At 41.3% G+C, this 18,106-nt stretch overlaps 1 protein-coding gene across 1 annotated transcript; it reads right to left on the bottom strand.

Moving 5' to 3' along the window:
* Window positions 1-202: 202 nt before the first annotated feature.
* Window positions 203-4,681, bottom strand: LOC311142642 (uncharacterized protein; the record flags this gene model as incomplete). The annotated part of the gene is made up of 4 exons (XM_084178297.1): window positions 203-1,401; window positions 1,649-1,796; window positions 2,172-2,417; window positions 4,630-4,681. The coding sequence occupies 4 exons, from the start codon at window positions 4,679-4,681 to the stop codon at window positions 912-914; spliced, it is 936 nt and encodes a 311-aa protein (XP_084034423.1). The 3' UTR covers window positions 203-911.
* Window positions 4,682-18,106: the final 13,425 nt, after the last annotated feature.

The raw sequence follows: 18,106 nt of genomic DNA, 5'->3' as shown, positions 1-18,106 counted from the left end.
TGTGACAAAACTGCACATTTTAGAGTGGCTCTTTTATTGTCCCCAGCACAAGAAGCACCTGTGTAATGATCAAGCTGTTTAATCAGCTTCTTGATATGCTACACCTGTCAGGTGGATGGATTATCTTGGCAAAGGACAAATGCTCACTAACAGAGATTTAAACAAATTTGTATACAAAATTAGAGAAAGAAGCTTTTTGTACGTTTGGAAAATTTCTGGGATCTTTTATTTCAGCTCATGAAACATGGGACCAACACTTTACATGTTGCATTTATATTTTGTTAAGTGTAGTTAAGGGGGGAAAACTGATAATACATTAGTGTGATAAAAATGTTTAGTTTGAACTTAAAACTGTTCTGGTTTACTAAGGGTTTTGAAAAACGTTGTTTTAATCTAGGTTGTATAAATCAAGAGTACCAAGAGATTTGTCTACCGTATGTGTAAAAAAACACAAAGTACAAAACACACAAGCCAAAAGGAGTGGTCTTACAATCAACTGACAAGCAAACCCTTTATTGCATTGATTTGACCTTGAACATTCAGAGCCTGCTTGTATATTCAAACCAAAAACATCAGTGAAGAAAAAGTGGACCTTCAAGTACTGCCTCAAACCACTTGTCCAAGCATATTACATCTCAATGTATAACATGAGACAGAAAACACATTGAATGACAACTATGGGCTCGATTAAATCCGTATCGCCGTAGTTCAGAGCTATAGCGGCTTATAACCACACTGACATTTGTATTTTTTTAATGTTATTAGTTATACCAAGAGTTGACGTTTTTACAAGGATTGTGATTGCTGAAAATAGCACGCTTGAAATGTAAATGTAATTTCCGGTCTTCGCGAACATTGCCTTTACATTTCAATCGAGCTATAGCGAGTTTTGCCGTTACGGATTGAAGTCATCAATCTGTCAGTGAAGACACAGGTGCTCCTGGGTGAACCATCACAGATTCTGGCAGTGACTCCGGCATCTTTGCTGTGAAACTCTGGGGGGCACTGACAGACACAGACAGTGGACTGAGGTGGGAATGTTGAGAATGTGGATGTTGAGCCACTGGAGCCCAGTGACTGCTGGTTTGAGAGGCAGATGCATGCCCATGACTGAGTCCATGGCCGAAGCTGTGTTCGTGACTATGTCCATAACCTTGGCTGTGGCTGCAGCTGTGTCCATGTTCGTGACTATGTCCGTGACTTGGCCCAAAGCTATGCTTGAGGCCATATCCATGGTTGTGTCCGTAATAACCTGAGAGCTGAACAGGGCTCCCCTGTGTATAGTAGGAGTGGGCCCAGCCTTCAAATGTCTTTGGTGTGGTCTCGGTAGCCTGTAGGTTGGAGGTAAAGGACACTGGAGCGTAGGCTTGGACTGGGTAGGAGCCTGGGGTTGGAATGATTCTGCAATCAATGAGAACGTGGACAGAATTCAGAGAGCCTATCTATACCAGTAATTCTCTATCTAATCATGGGGGACCACTAGGTGCCTATTGTACAGTATTCAATTACAGCTGAGGATCATCAATTATAACTGCACCTCATTATACTGTAGTACATTATGTGCTCTGGCTTGCACACAGCAATTGTTATTTAATGACCTCTTGTCTTGTCTGATAAATGATATGTCTGGTGCTTTCTTAGTACTCACGGTGGGTGGACCGTCTTCCTTCTCTCCTCTGTTGATGCAGGGACATACAGGACACCAATGTTCCTCAGCAGCCTGAAAGGCATCTTCTTGTCCAGCACTGATGCCCTGGCATCGGACATGTCCAGAAGTGAGAGCCAGCCCTTTCCGTCTGTTTCACCAGTGCAAGTTAAGGAGAATGTGTGACGCAGTGATGCAATATTTTTTCTAAACAAACATGCCATAATGTTCAGCAGCAGGATTCATATACAACACCTATAACCTATTACCACTTAACTACACTACTAAGCACACTTATAAAGCTGTGACATACTGCAGAGGAGTGTATCAGTTATTTTGAACCACAATGAGGTTGGAGTAAGGATACAGATCCCCCCTGCGATGATGGCGATGGCATTGCAAAGGAAGACAGTGTGTGGGACCAAAAGTGTTATGATGAACAGAAACAGCCAGGGCAGGGCTAACATGGGTACAGTGACCCCGAAAAGAAAGCCCTTAACCATACAGGAGTGCACTGTGGCCATACCCATAAGGGAGAGGGACACTGGAATGAACCCCTCCACCTGGTTCTGGGCAGATGCACCAAACAGTAGCAGACCCAGTATGGTGTACAACACCCCTGTGCTGATAGAGAGCAGCAGAAACATGAGGAGGAACCGAACAGTGCCCACACTCTTCTCAATGCCTCCACAGAGGGGCACCAGAACCCCAATACTGAGGAGTAGCTGGGTCACTGTCTTGTGGTGGAAGGAGTATGTGATGAGCTTGTGCACTGCAAAGGAAGAGGAAAGGATTAAAACATAAATGATAGGGTTGACAGACATAAGCTACACTGGTGTGTTGTGCTGTAGCCTACTGCTGTAGCCTACTGGCACCATCTGTTACATTAGCTATAAGTTTTAATAATAATAATAATGTGGTCCTCTGTAGCTCAGCTGGTAGAGCACGGCGCTTGAAACGCCAAGGTAGTGGGTTCGATCCCCGGGACCACCCATACACAAAAAAATGTATGCACGCATGACTGTAAGTCGCTTTGGATAAAAGCGTCTGCTAAATGGCATATTATTATTATTATTATTATTATTATAATAATATGCCATTTAGCAGACGCTTTTATCCAAAGCGACTTACAGTCATGCGTGCATACATTTTTGTGTATGGGTGGTCCCGGGGATCGAACCCACTATCTTGGCGTTACAAGAGCCGTGCTCTACCAGCTGAGCTACAGAGGACCACCATTCTAGCAAGCTAGCTAACGTTACAACACTCTCATACAAAGTAGCTACTGAGCATATATAACTGTTGATTCACTCAGACCCTCCTAGCTAACTTACCATGCCCATTGCCAAAAACTGTCGTTCCAAGACTGAAGACATCCTCTGATAAACCGAAATATGTAGTGACAGTAAACAAAACAAATGATACTATAATGACAGCAACAATCCCACTCGTGAGCCTGAACTCAGGAGTAAAACTCTTGAACCTCTGAACCATATGTTTTAAAATTATTCGGGATATCATTTTGATGACCAATGCATATTTGTCAAACTAGTACTTGGATAATCAAGCACAATAATCAATCAACTTTTCCTCCAATATTGCGCAACACTTTAGCCAGATTGTAGGTAGCTAGCTAGCTAGAGGTTCCCACTAGATAACACAGCCACAAAGTACAAATAGGCTATATCGTAAAAATTAATGAAAACAAAAATAGGCTTTTTGGTCTTAATTTAAGGTTGGGCATAAGGTTAGCAGTGTGGTTAAGTTTAAAATCCGAGTTTAAGAAGATGAATTGTAGAAATAGGCGGGCAAGCTTGCTAAGCAAAAACAAATGTACTGGACTTCCGCATTTGGATTCGTCACAACCACAAAGTTGCTCAACTGTTGCTCAGATCATCAAGTGCTGCATTTGAAGACACTGCCACCTGCTGACATGTGCCTCAAATGTGATGATCAAAGAGTCCTCTACAGCCATTTCAGTTAGATAGCTAGATAGATTTTATTTGACAGTTATAAATTACGACCAGGGGGAGATACCACCAGTCCAGTCCCATACAAGCCTTTCCTGTGACGTATTATGCGCGCCCATAAAAATGTGACCTATTGTGACGTAACCAAGCATAAATTCACTACATAAACTGTGTTCAGCTTTGATATAATCAGTACAATTGCTTTCTTCAGTCAGGTTGTTTCAGGTGCATAGTCTGCCCTAGCTGACACTGTGCAGAGAATAAATACTACGATTGGAAACGGTTGGATAGACCCGTCCTTGGAGTTTAGAACGTCTGGTAGGCTCTTACATTCTTTGGTCCCAAATGGCACCCTGTAGTGTACTACTTTTGACCTGTGCCCATTGGGCTCAGGTCAAAATAAGTGCAATATATGGGCACTGGGGTGCCATTTGGGACATGCACTTTATGCAGAAAGCAAGATGAATCGTAATGATGAGAGAATCAAAAGAGCTTTAAGGCGCCGCCCTTATGTGGTAAATATCAAATATATATATATTTAAAAAATCTTCTGTTTTTGTTATCACCTTTTAAATTGAGTGTTGTGTTGACAGTTGAATCCAGTGAGGGTGAACACCCCTGATTCTGTGATGTGGCCAACCGGCAAAGAGCGCAGAAGTCCAAGGCCTGTAAGTCAAATCTGACCTGAAAACAATAACACATAAACATTAGTTATGCTGCATGTACAAACTGCAGTTATCACAATAAAAGCAAGTGCAGATATCCCTCCTTATCTAACCACATTTGAAATTGAATATTGTCTTGACAGTCTACTTCAGTGCAGACCCCTCAGATCCACAAAAGGCCTGTATGTCACATTCAAATCAACCACATAACAGTAGCTACTTAAATTATTTATTGATAGCTACATCATTTATTTCCAAGTTATTTCCAAGGCCAAAATGAGCAAAAGAGTGTTACATTTTTTCTTTACTGTTCACAGCCAATCATTGTGAGCTGTGGGCAGGAACAGACATCTGGGGATGGATGGGACATCAATCCAGAGACTCTTAGCCAGGTCAGACATCTCTGCTGTTCCCATAGAGACAGAACAGATAGATCAATCTGTTGATTCATATGGCCATTTTGGTTGGCTTGGTTGAATTGACAATCATTCATTAGAAATGCTAAAGAATCCTACAGTATGGAAAGTCTTTAGCCCCATCCCTAATGTTATGGGAGTTGCATTTATTGCATTTCAATACACTTGCATTTTCAATTACCCATAAATTACTCACTACTTGTACAACTATGTTGGATTGCCTAAATATTCAACATTTTCTTGACAGTCAATGCCAGTGTATTCTATGGCTGCCCTAAGTACATGCCTTTGTCTGTCTCCTCAGTCTGGAAGGGTGACTCGGCTGATGGATAGAAATGATGATGGGGTGATCTCATCCTCCAACTCTGACATCTCTATCTACTCCTTCACTGACTGTGAATCTGAGGTAAGACAGTTGTACACCATGTCTTTGTTGAGTGACATCACTGTAAGGAGAATAGTCTCTGACTAGTTGACTCTGATACACAGTCTGATGAAAAGGATCATGAAAGGAGGACACCACCGCTGAAAGTGAAGGATGAGGAGGATGGAAAGGTGACAAGGCTTAAAGTGAGGGATATAGTAGAGGACTACGATCTTTCTCTCCACTCCTTCGATGAGTCAGACTTTCTGATATGTTCTGCAGCATGTATTTGAGTAACTCTTTGACTGAATGTGGAGAATGGACTATGACCAACTAGCTCTCTGACACACAGCGTGATAATGGCAATGATGCCTCTGCTGAGGACAGTCCAGGGCCTTCAAAGGAACCACTGAGAAAAGGGGCTTCACTGAAGGACCCTCGACTGATAGGCTCTTACATGTGTGTGTGTGTGTGTGTGTGTGTGTGTGTGTGTTAGTGGTGCGCGGGTCAGCTGTTTGTTCAACCGAACCCACCCGCAATTGCTAATAACCCATCCGCAACCGCCCGACTATATGTGATAAAGGGAAAATCTGAGGCCCGCACCTGACCCTAACCCGCAAATATATATATATAGAACACCGTCAGAACGATTTCTTAGCAGGGGGTGCAGGATTTTTTTGTGCCTAATTTGGATATGTTTCTGCTTATAATTTCCAACATTTTGGTAGGCTATTTGTTAGTCAACTTGTCTATAATTAGATAGAAGACTAAATAAACCAAAAACGTTTAGGGATCAAGAAGAAAATGCAATAACTCAAGAAAAAAAGGGAAACATTTTCTGTGCAAAATTTCCAAATGACATCAGTTTGACGGGTTGAAAACGACCAGACATGTTTCTGATAAGATTTCAGTTTGGCTTGGATGCACATTTTATGTGGTTGAAATATTATCAGCTTTTATGATGCTGATAAAGCAGTCCCTAGCTGCGCATTCACATTCCCTCAAGATGCTGAAAGAAATCATATTTCTCCACTGCTGTTCCCGAGTCAAAATATAGCCTACATTTGGTGTAGCCTATCATTTTACTGCAATAAATGCTTAATTCTGCAGGAGTTAATATTAAGACTGTGAGAGGTTAAAGATCTACAGTCAGTGTCCAGATTTCAGTTTCCATTTAACCCATCTGAACAGTAGGCTGTTTGTTCCCTTGACGTGCCATAGGCCTATTTGAATCCCCCTCTTGTGACTGTCGAATTTCTATAGTGCCTCACAATCATCAAACATAACATAGGCACTGCCATCATCCTCTTTTAACACTTCACCAAATATTTTCCAAACATTACTTTTCTGGCCGTCCCTTCTTTATTTTCAACTTTCCATTTCGTAGCTTTTCTCTTATTGAATTAAAGCGTTTGGTGATTGGTGTGTAGTCTATCTGGCGCGCGTCAAGTTATGCCCTAAAGTTTAGGCTTACGCACTAATGCCAAATAGCCTATAGATATAACTTGCACAATAATTATACATTTATGGATTTTTTAATGTATTGTTTTCTGTTTATTCAACAATATTTCATGACCCTAAATCCGCCGCCCTGTGGATATAACCGCGGGACTTCTGGTTATGAGTCAACCCGCGCATCACTAGTGTGTGTCACATCTCAATTGTTTGACCCTATGTCTGTACAGATTATTGTGGCCAAACCCAACATCCCTGTCATTGTTGCTCCGCCTGCTGTGGAGTACTTACCATACCACCACAGCCCTCGCCTGCCCCCAATCACCAACCTGAGCGAGAACGGTAGGAAGCTGCTCCAGAAAATGGCAGGAGTGGCCCCACAGGTGAGAGGAAATACAGAAAGCCCTTGCCTGGCCCCCATCACCAATAAAGGAAGCCCTCGCCTGGCCCCCATCACCAACCTGAGTGAGAACAGCAGGAAGCTGCTCCAGGAAATGGCGCAGAAAATGGCAGGAGTGTACCCACAGGTGAGAGGAAATACAGAAAGCCCTTGCCTGGCCCCCATCACCAATACAGGAAGCCCTCGCCTGGCCCCCATCACCAACCTGAGTGAGAACAGCAGGAAGCTGCTCCAGGAAATGGCGCAGAAAATGGCAGGAGTGTACCCACAGGTGAGAGGAAACAGGAAGGGGATATTGGCCATATGTCCTACAGTATATCATAACTCTAGATATCGTAGCTCAAGAGTAGAAAATAGCCATAAGCTTATATTACTTTATCTCCTTGTCCAAATTATTCAGGAAGGGAAGGTCAAAAGGAAAAAGGGCAAGGCAAAAAAGCAAGTGAAGCAAGAGCAGGCCAGTAACATGAAGCAGGTGGAAAATGTTGGAGAAAGTAAGGAGGACAAGAAAGAGGAAAAGAAGAGTCTGAGGAAAGGTGAGGAAATAGAAGAAGGAGAAGTAGAACATAACAAGGGCATTTTTGAGATTTATAGAAATAGAATGAGGTAGAGAATTATAGAAATAGAATGAGATAGCAGAGAAAGAGCAGCTATCTGATGTGTAAGTGAAAACTACTATTTATTCTCCTGTTTGATTGACAGGTTTCTCCAGTGGCTCTGCCCAAACTGAGATGTTTGAATAAATAATGGCCATCTACTACTACAACACACACACACACACACACATTTTGAGTATTGCTTACTCCTCCAATACACACAGAAACTTAATTTCAGACACAGGAACAATGTTTAGAAAAATACACATATTGGTCTCGTTCTAATATTTTGAGACATGCACTATTCTTTAAAATAAAAAAACTACAAAAAAATTCCAATAAAGCTTTTTAAATTGCAATTATTTGTGTCAGACTGTTTTTTTCTTCTTCATTAATTACAACAAGGGAACAATTATTGTAGTGACATTACATGACATGTTATGTACCAGTGGGTGTTTTATATTCTGCTGTCCTGCACTGGATCCCACTGTAGGTGGCAGTAGTGCACAAAATAATTGGTTTGCTCACCAGAAACCCAACCAGGCAGAGAGACTATTGTTACCATGCAACGAGCAGATGCTTCAGTGCAGGGTTGCCATGTCCGCAGTTTTGCTAACATTTGGGCTACTTTGAAAACGATGTCGCGGGGGGTAAACATGGCATTTCTTCAAACAAAACATATTTTTCACTGTGACCTGCTGCTGACTACCAGGCAGTGAGCAGGCAGGTTGTTACTGAATGAGCAATAGGAAGGGGGAGGGCCGTGTTTTTGTGTGTGTGTTTTAGAGCCACAGCAGGCAGCTGAGTCACCGGCCATCAAGTATGCTATTAATTTGTATGCCATTGTAGGATACTGTAGCCTACCATTTGATACAATAAATATGTTGAAATTAAGATATCACTGGAGTCATTGCAAGTCAATTTGTGCCACTTGTGTAGCTTACCTGGAGCTGGCAAACAGATGTAATAAATAGCCTATAACTTTAAGCATATGTTTTCGTTTCAGTCTCCTCCATCTCCACTAACCGAAGATCATTGTATATATATTTTTCTATTAATGATGTAAAATAAACAGCTGTACAGAAAGACTCTTGTGAAGGCCAAATTACAGAGGAGGAACTTCTTGATGCAATTAAAGCCTTTAAGTCTGGGAAAACTCCAGGGTTGGATGGCATACCAGTCGAGGTATACCAAACCTTATTTGATATACTCAGAGGACCCTTATTAGCATGTTTTAACCACACCTACAAAAATGGTAGATTATCAGATACTCAACAAGGTCTGATTTCATTATTACTGAAACAGCATCCAAGTGGTAAATATAAAGATCCGGTCCATTAAAAAAATTGGAGGCCCCTTACACTTCAGTGTTGTGATGCAAAAATTCTAGCAAAATATATAGCGTATAGAATTAAAAAGGTATTGTCGGATATTATTCATCCTAATCAGACAGGTTGTTTACATGGATGATACATTGGAGATAATATAAGACAAGTACTGGAAACAATAGAACACTATGACAAATCTGGGAAACCAGGCCTGGTATTCATAGCTGACTTTGAAAAGGCTTTTGATAAAGTACGACTGGAATTTATATATAAATGCCTGGATTAAATTTCAATTTTGGAGAATCTCTTATAAAATGGGTTAAAGTTACAGTATGTAGAGTAACCCTAGGTGTAAAATAGTAAATAATAACTACTTCTCAGAAAGTATTAAGCTGTCAAGAGGAGTAAAACAAGGTTGTCCACTATCTGCATATCTATTTATTATGGCCATCGAAATGTTAGCTATTAAAATCAGATCCAACAATAATATCAAGGGGTTAGAAATCAAGGGCTTAAAAACAAAGATGTCATTGTACGCTGATGATTCATGCTTTCTTTTAAATCCACAATTTGGATCCCTCCACAGCCTCATAGAGGATCTAGGTACTTTTTCTAACCTTTTACATTACCGTGTAGTTTACCAATAAAATGGTCTGACGGTGATGTGGACATACTCGGTATACATATCCCGAAATAAAGAAATTATCTCACTACAATACATTTTAATAGAAAGTTAGCAAAAATATATAAAAATGTTCTACCATGGAAAGGAAAATACCTGTCTATTTGTGGTAAAATCACCCTGATTAACTCTTTAGTCATATCCCAGTTTACCTATTTGCTTATGGTCTAGCCTACATCTAGGGACCTGTTTTTAAAAACTATATGAGCAAAAAAGATTCAATTGTATTTGGAACGGCAAGCCAGACAAAATTAAACGGGCCTATTTATATAATGAACATGAATTCGGAGGGCAGAAATTATTAAATATTAAAGCATTAGACCTCTCACTAAAGGCTTCAGTCATGCAAAAGTTATACTTAAATCCAAACTGGTTTTCTAGCAGATTAATAAGAATATCTCACCCCATGTTCAAGAATGGCCTTTTCCCCTTTATTCAGATTACAACCTCTCACTGAAAATGAAATCATCTCCAAAATATCACTATTTTAAAAATAAGCCATAGAAAGTTGGTTGCGATTTCAGTTTAATCCACCAGAAAAGACAGAACAAATAATACAACAAATAATGTGGTTAAACTCAAATATAATTTTTATATTATTATTTTTTCAAAAAAATGTTTAAAAAAGGTATAATCTTTGTAAATGATATCATAAATAGGACTAGTGGAGTTATGCCACACATGCAGCTAACAAAAATATATGGAAATGTCTGCTCTACCCAAAATTACAACCAACTAATTGCAGCATTAACGCAAAAATGGAAGAGGCAAGTGGAAGGGGGAAAAAATAAGGAACTTGTCTTCATTAAAGACCAAAATTGGTTAATGAAAATTGTGATAAATAAAAAAGTATATCAGTTTTATTTAAGGACAAAAAATTTGACAGCTGTGCCATATAGATTGCAAAATAGTTGGAAAGAGATTTTCGATGTACCGATACCATGGCACATGGTTTATGAACTGATACGCAAAACAACGCCGGATTCAAAACCTAAAATTTTTCAATTAAAATTATTATACAAAATTCTTGCAACCAATAGAATGTTATATATATGGGGGATACAACCATCCCAGCTCTGCAGATTTTTCTGCGAAGAGACCGATTCATTAGATCATTTGTTTTGGTACTGTCCATGTGTAGCTTGTTTTTGGTCAAAGGTCCAGGAAGAAGAAGTGCAACATTTACCTGGAGCTAACTCTGCAGATAGCACTACTGGGTGATTTGAAAAGTCATAGTCAATCGATCAATAATATAATAATACTTTTAACAAAAATGTTTATCTTTAATTTACAATCTGTAGAAACTATGAGAATAGAAAGGTTCAGAACTTTTGTGAAACATCACAGCACAGTTGAAAAATATATGGCAAATGTAAATAAAAAATGGATGGTGTTAAGAGATAGATGGGAGGGGTTGAGTGGAGCTGAAGGGTGGGATTAAAAACAACAAGATAACTAATGTAAAATATATTGTGATGGGACCAACACTTTACATGTTGCATTTATATTTTTGTTAAGTGTAGTTAAGGGGGAAAAACTGATAATACATTAGTGTGATAAAAATGTTTAGTTTGAACTAAAAACTGTTCTGGTTTACTAAGTGTTTTGAAAAACGTTGTTTTAATCTAGGTTATATAAATCAAGAGTACCAAGAGATTTGTCTACCGTCTGTGTAAAAAAACACAAAGTACAAAACACACAAGCCAAAAGGAGTGGTCTTACAATCAACTGACAATCAAACCCTTCTTGCATTGATTTGACCTTGAACATTCAGAGCCTGCTTGTATATTCAAACCAAAAACATCAGTGAAGAAAAAGTGGACCTTCAAGTACTGCCTCAAACCACATGTCCAAGCATATTACATCTCAATGTATAACATGAGACAGAAAACACATTGAATGACAACTATGGGCTCGATTAAATCCGTATTGCCGTAGTTCAGAGCTATAGCGGCTTATAACCACACTGACATTTTTTTTTTTTTTTATGTTATTAGTTATACCAAGAGTTGACGTTTTTACAAGGATTGTGATTGCTGAAAATAGCACGCTTGAAATGTAAATGTAATTTCCGGTCTTCGCGAACATTGCCTTTAAATTTCAATCGAGCTATAGCGAGTTTTGCCGTTACGGATTGAAGTCATCAATCTGTCAGTGAAGACACAGGTGCTCCTGGGTGAACCATCACAGATTCTGGCAGTGACTCCGGCATTTTTGCTGTGAAACTCTGGGGGGCACTGACAGACACAGACAGTGGACTGAGGTGGGAATGTTGAGAATGTGGATGTTGAGCCACTGGAGCCCAGTGACTGCTGGTTTGAGAGGCAGATGCATGCCCATGACTGAGTCCATGGCCGAAGCTGTGTTCGTGACTATGTCCATGACCTTGGCTGTGGCTGCAGCTGTGTCCATGTTCGTGACTATGTCCGTGACTTGGCCCAAAGCTATGCTTGAGGCCATATCCATGGTTGTGTCCATTATAACCTGAGAGCTGAACAGGGCTCCCCTGTGTATAGTAGGAGTTGGCCCAGCCTTCAAATGTCTTTGGTGTGGTCTCGGTAGCCTGTAGGTTGGAGGTAAAGGACACTGGAGCGTAGGCTTGGACTGGGTAGGAGCCTGGGGTTGGAATGATTCTGCAATCAATGAGAACGTGGACAGATTTCAGAGAGCCTATCTATACCAGTAATTCTCTATCTAATCATGGGGGACCACTAGGTGCCTATTGTACAGTATTCAATTACAGCTGCGGATCATCAATTATAACTGCACCTCATTATACTGTAGTACATTATGTGCTCTGGCTTGCACACAGCAATTGTTATTTAATGACCTCTTGTCTTGTCTGATAAATGATATGTCTGGTGCTTTCTCAGTACTTACGGTGGGTGGACCGTCTTCCTTCTCTCCTCTGTTGATGCAGGGACATACAGGACACCAATGTTCCTCAGCAGCCTGAAAGGCATCTTCTTGTCCAGCACTGATGCCCTGGCATCGGACATGTCCAGAAGTGAGAGCCAGCCCTTACCGTCTGTTTCACCAGTGCAAGTTAAGGAGAATGTGTGACGCAGTGATGCAAGATTTTTTCTAAACAAACATGCCATAATGTTCAGCAGCAGGATTCATATACAACACCTATAACCTATTACCACTTAACTACACTACTAAGCACACTTATAAAGCTGTGACATACTGCAGAGGAGTGTATCAGTTATTTTGAACCACAATGAGGTTATAGCCGGCCGCGACCGGGAGACCCATGGGGCGGCGCACAATTGGCCCAGCGTTGTCCAGGGTAGGGGAGGGAATGGCCGGCAGGGATGTAGCTCAGTTGGTAGAGCATGGCGTTTGCAACGCCAGGGTTGTGGGTTCGATTCCCACGGGGGGGCAGTATGAAAAATTAAAAAATAACTCACTAACTGTAAGTCGCTCTGGATAAGAGCGTCTGCTAAATGACTAAAATGTAAATGTAAATGAGTAAGGATACAGATCCCCCCTGCGATGATGGCGATGGCATTGCAAAGGAAGACAGTGTGTGGGACCAAAAGTGTTATGATGAACAGAAACAGCCAGGGCAGGGCTAACATGGGTACAGTGACCCCGAAAAGAAAGCCCTTAACCATACGGGAGTGCACTGTGGCCATACCCATAAGGGAGAGGGACACTGGAATTAACCCCTCCACCTGTTTCTGGGCAGATGCACCAAACAGTAGCAGACCCAGTATGGTGTACAACACCCCTGTGCTGATAGAGAGCAGCAGAAACATGAGGAGGAACCGAACAGTCCCCACACTCTTCTCAATGCCTCCACAGAGGGGCACCAGAACCCCAATACTGAGGAGTAGCTGGGTCACTGTCTTGTGGTGGAAGGAGTATGTGATGAGCTTGTGCACTGCAAAGGAAGAGGAAAGGATTAAAACATAAATGATAGGGTTGACAGACATAAGCTGCACTGGTGTGTTGTGCTGTAGCCTGCTGCTGTAGCCTACTGGCACCATCTGTTACATTAGCTATACGTTTTAGCAAGCTAGCTAACGTTACAACACTCTCATTCAAAGTAGCTACTGAGCATATATGACTGTTGATTCACTCAGACCCTCCTAGCTAACTTACCATGCCCATTGCCAAAAACTGTCGTTCCAAGACTGAAGACATCCTCTGATAAACCGAAATATGTAGTGACAGTAAACAAAACAAATGATACTCTAATGACAGCAACAATCCCACTCGTGAGCCTGAACTCAGGAGTAAAACTCTTGAACCTCTGAACCATATGTTTTAAAACTATTCGGATATCATTTTGATGCCCAATGCATATTTGTCAAACTTGGATAATCAAGTACAATAATCAATCTTTTCCTCCAATATTGCGTAAAACTTTAGCCAGATTATAGGTAGCTAGCTAGCTAGCTAGAGGTTCCCACTAGATAACAAAGCCACAAATTACAAATAGGCTATATCTTAAAAATTAATGAAAACAAAAATAGGCTTTTTGGTCTTAATTTAAGGTTGGGCATAAGGTTAGCAGTGTGGTTAAGTTTAAAATCCGAGTTTAAGAAGATGAATTGTAGAAATAGGCGGGCAAGCTTGCTAAGCAAAAACAAATGTACTGGACTTCCGCATTTGGATTTGTCACAACCACAAAGTTGCTCAACTGTTGCTCAGATCATCAAGTGCTGCATTTGAAGACACTGCCACCTGCTGACATGTGCCTCAAATGTGATGATCAAAGAGTCCTCAACAGCCATTTGAGTTAGATAGCTAGATAGATTTTATTTGACAGTTATGAATTACGACCAGGGGGAGATACCACCAGTCCAGTCCCATACAAGCCTTTCCTGTGACGTATTATGCGCGGCCATAAAACTGTGACCTATTGTGACGTAACCAAGCATAAATTCACTACATAAACTGTGTTCAGCTTTGATACAATCAGTACAATCGCTTTCTTCAGTCAGGTTGTTTCAGGTGCATAGTCTGCCCTAGCTGACACTGTGCAGAGAATAAATACTACGATTGGAAACGGTTGGATAGACCCGTGCGCACTGCACAAGGTGATTTGGAGTTTAGAACGTCTGGTAGGCTCTTACATTCTTTGGTCCCAAATGGCACCCTGTAGTGTACTACTTTTGACCTGTGCCCATTGGACTCAGGTCAAAATAAGTGCAATATATGGGCACTGGGGTGCCATTTGGGACATGCCCTTTATGCGTGTGTGTGCCAGGATATGTTTTGTGCCAATCAATTGATGGAAATGTATCCCTCAGAAAGCAAGATGAATCGTAATGATGAGTGAATCAAAAGAGCTTTAAGGCGCCGCCCTTATGTGTTAAATATCAAATATATATATATATATTTAAAAAATCTTCTGTTTTTGTTATCACCTTTTAAATGGAGTGTTGTGTTGACAGTTGAATCCAGTGAGGGTGAACACCCCTGATTCTGTGATGTGGCCAACCGGCAAAGTGCGCAGAAGGCCAAGGCCTGTAAGTCAAATCTGACCTGAAAACAATAACACATAAACATTAGTTATGCTGCATGTACAAACTGCAGTTATCACAATAAAAGCAAGTGCAGATATCCCTCCTTATCTAACCACATTTGAAATGGAATATTGTCTTGACAGTCTACTTCAGTGCAGACCCCTCAGATCCACAAAAGGCCTGTATGTCACATTCAAATCAACCACATAACAGTAGCTACTTAAATTATTTATTGATAGCTACATCATTTATTTCCAAGTTATTTCCAAGGCCAAAATGAGCAAAAGAGTGTTACATTTTTTCTTTACTGTTCACAGCCAATCATTGTGAGCTGTGGGCAGGAACAGACATCTGGGGATGGATGGGACATCAATCCAGAGCCTCTTAGCCAGGTCAGACATCTCTGCTGTTCCCATAGAGACAGAACAGATAGATCAATCTGTTGATTCATATGGCCATTTTGGTTGGCTTGGTTGAATTGACAATCATTCATTAGAAATGCTAAAGAATGGGGCGGAGCTAGCATGTTGGAGTGAACGGCTGTGTGTGAGAGGCTCCCGCAACTTTTTTGCGAAATAATCTAACCTAACTTACTTTATTGCACTTGTTACAACAAACTTTTCTTACTAATACAATATTGTAACTTTCTATGTGAAAATGCCTAGTAATAAGCGACCAAAGGACAATAAATCCACATCAGAGTTCTACACCCCACCAAACAACGAGACAAACATGGCGGAAGGCACAGGTAACAACGTGACACTTACAGAACTTACCCGGGCTTTGGGAGAACTACGTGTTGCTATAGCGGAGGATCTTAAGGCTACTATTGCTGAACTGGACACTAAAATCGAGAGCACCATTCGAACGGTCGCTTCGCAGGGCCAGAGTATTGTGGACCTTGAGAAAGCTTCTGAATTCAACGCTGGTAGGATCGACGAGTTAGAGATGCTATGCACGTCATTGCAGGATAATGTGCAGAGGCTTTCTGTGAAAGTGGTCGACCTGGAGGGCAGATCCAGGCGGCATAACCTTTGCGTTGTGGGTCTGGCAGAAGGGGTGGAGGCGGGCTCTCGCCCCACCGACTTCTTCGCCAAGCTACTGAAGGATGCAATGGGACCGGATGTTTTGGCGTCGGATCCCCTAGTGGACCGTGCACATCGCGCCCTTGTCCCAGTGCCTGGACCGGGCCAGCGTCCTCGCCCAGTAATCATCTGTTGTCACAGTTTCAAGACCAAGGATCTTATCCTGCGCGAGGCTCGAATGAGGGGCAACCTGTTACATAAAGGGCACCCCTTTCGTGTCTATGAGGACTATGCGCCCGATGTGGCAAAGCACCGCGCTGGCTACAGAGATGTCATGACCAAACTCTACAAACTCCATCTTCACCCAGCCTTGCTCTTCCCTGCAAGACTAAGAATTACCCCGCCTTCCGGGGAGAAGATCTGGCTCTCCTCGGTTCTGGACGCAGAGAAGTTTGTCCGGGAATATACACCAATCCCCCGTACAGGTTAGAGTGCCTTGTCATTGTGTGTTAAGGTCTGCTCACGGACTCGAATCCATACCATACCATACCATAACGGGTGAAACCGTATTAAACGGTCTCAGCAAGGGCTACCGAACATGTAATACGATGAGCTGACCAATGGAGGGCGGTCAGAGCTCTCACTTAACGTTAATTTCACTTTCATTCCGACTGGGTTTAGAGCGATGCCTGTTTGGGAGGCCTTCCAGGTCGGATCATTGACACTTTCGGATGGATATACTTATATTCCCCCATTTTTGTTTTGTTTCGTTATTTATTTTTCAATTCTTACATTATTCCTGTGCGTACATATAATAATAATTATTTGTACTTTATTATTATTTTCTCTTAGCATTTTAGTATTATGTATGTGTATATTTTAAATTTGTATAGATTATTATTCTGGGGTATGCATGTTTGTGTATGTAGATGTGTGTGTATGGATGTATATGTGTATGCGTGTGTATGTATCTGTATATATTTAAGAATATTTATTTTATATGTATATATTTTTTGGGGTGTGTGTATGTATGTGTGCGTGTATACGTGTGTATATGTGTGTGCGTATATATATATATTTACATTTTACATTACATTACATTTTAGTCATTTAGCAGACGCTCTTATCCAGAGCGACTTACAGTTAGCGCATACATTATTTTATCGAACCCACAACCCTGGCGTTGCAAACGCCATGCTCTACCAACTGAGCTACATCCCCTGCCAGCCATTCCCTCCCCTACCCTGGACGACGCTGGGCCAATTGTGCGCCGCCCCATGGGTCTCCCGGTCGCAGCCGGCTACGACAGAGCCTGGATTCGAACCAGGATCTCTAGGGGCACAGCTAGCACTGCGATGCAATGCCTTAGACCACTGCGCCACTCAAATCACTATTTTTTAAAATTATTTGAAAATAATGTATTATTATTATTATTTTTTAATTTTTTTACATTTTTATTTACTTTGTTATTTTTTTGATTGGGGGGTACGTTCAATTTATCAAAATCCTTGTTCAATTCTCCTAACCCACAATATGTAACTGTCCTGCTGTCTATGTCGGTTACTGATGGTTTATGTTTAGACCGGTATTGCTTAGCAATAGAATCTTGTGATGATACATCTTGCTTATCTCAGGGATTGACCCAAGATTAACCTTAAGTGCGCAATATGTTTAAGTTGCAACTTATTCTGTTTAGGTTTATTAGATGCTAATTGAACACTTTAAGTGCGGGAGCCTCCTCAGTTCATATGTTAGTAGAAGTTCTAGGATAGCGAGAGGTGAGCGCATAGTTGGGATTTTATTTGTGTTTTACCTCTTGTTCGAGGGCGCGCCGTGCTTTTTTGGCATCGGCCAGACAATGTGTTTGTTATTTTTATTTTCATATTTATTTCTGTCCTATGTGTGTATGCCTGTTAAATGTGGGTTGATGGGGGGGGGGGGGTAAAGGTTGGGGAAAGTAGGGGAACAGGGTGGAGAGTAAAGGTGCTTGCGGGGGGGGAGGGGTGGGTTGGATACTGCTCGGGTGTAGGTGCTACATATGCTGATCGTGATGGTTTGGTGCGCTTTCTTACCTTTTTAG

This window comes from Coregonus lavaretus (genome assembly GCF_964263955.1).
Source record: "Coregonus lavaretus genome assembly, chromosome: 15".
NCBI lineage: Eukaryota > Metazoa > Chordata > Actinopteri > Salmoniformes > Salmonidae > Coregonus > Coregonus lavaretus.
The sequence above is the reverse complement of the archived record's forward strand: the minus strand, read 5'-3'. Positions and strand labels throughout refer to the sequence as shown.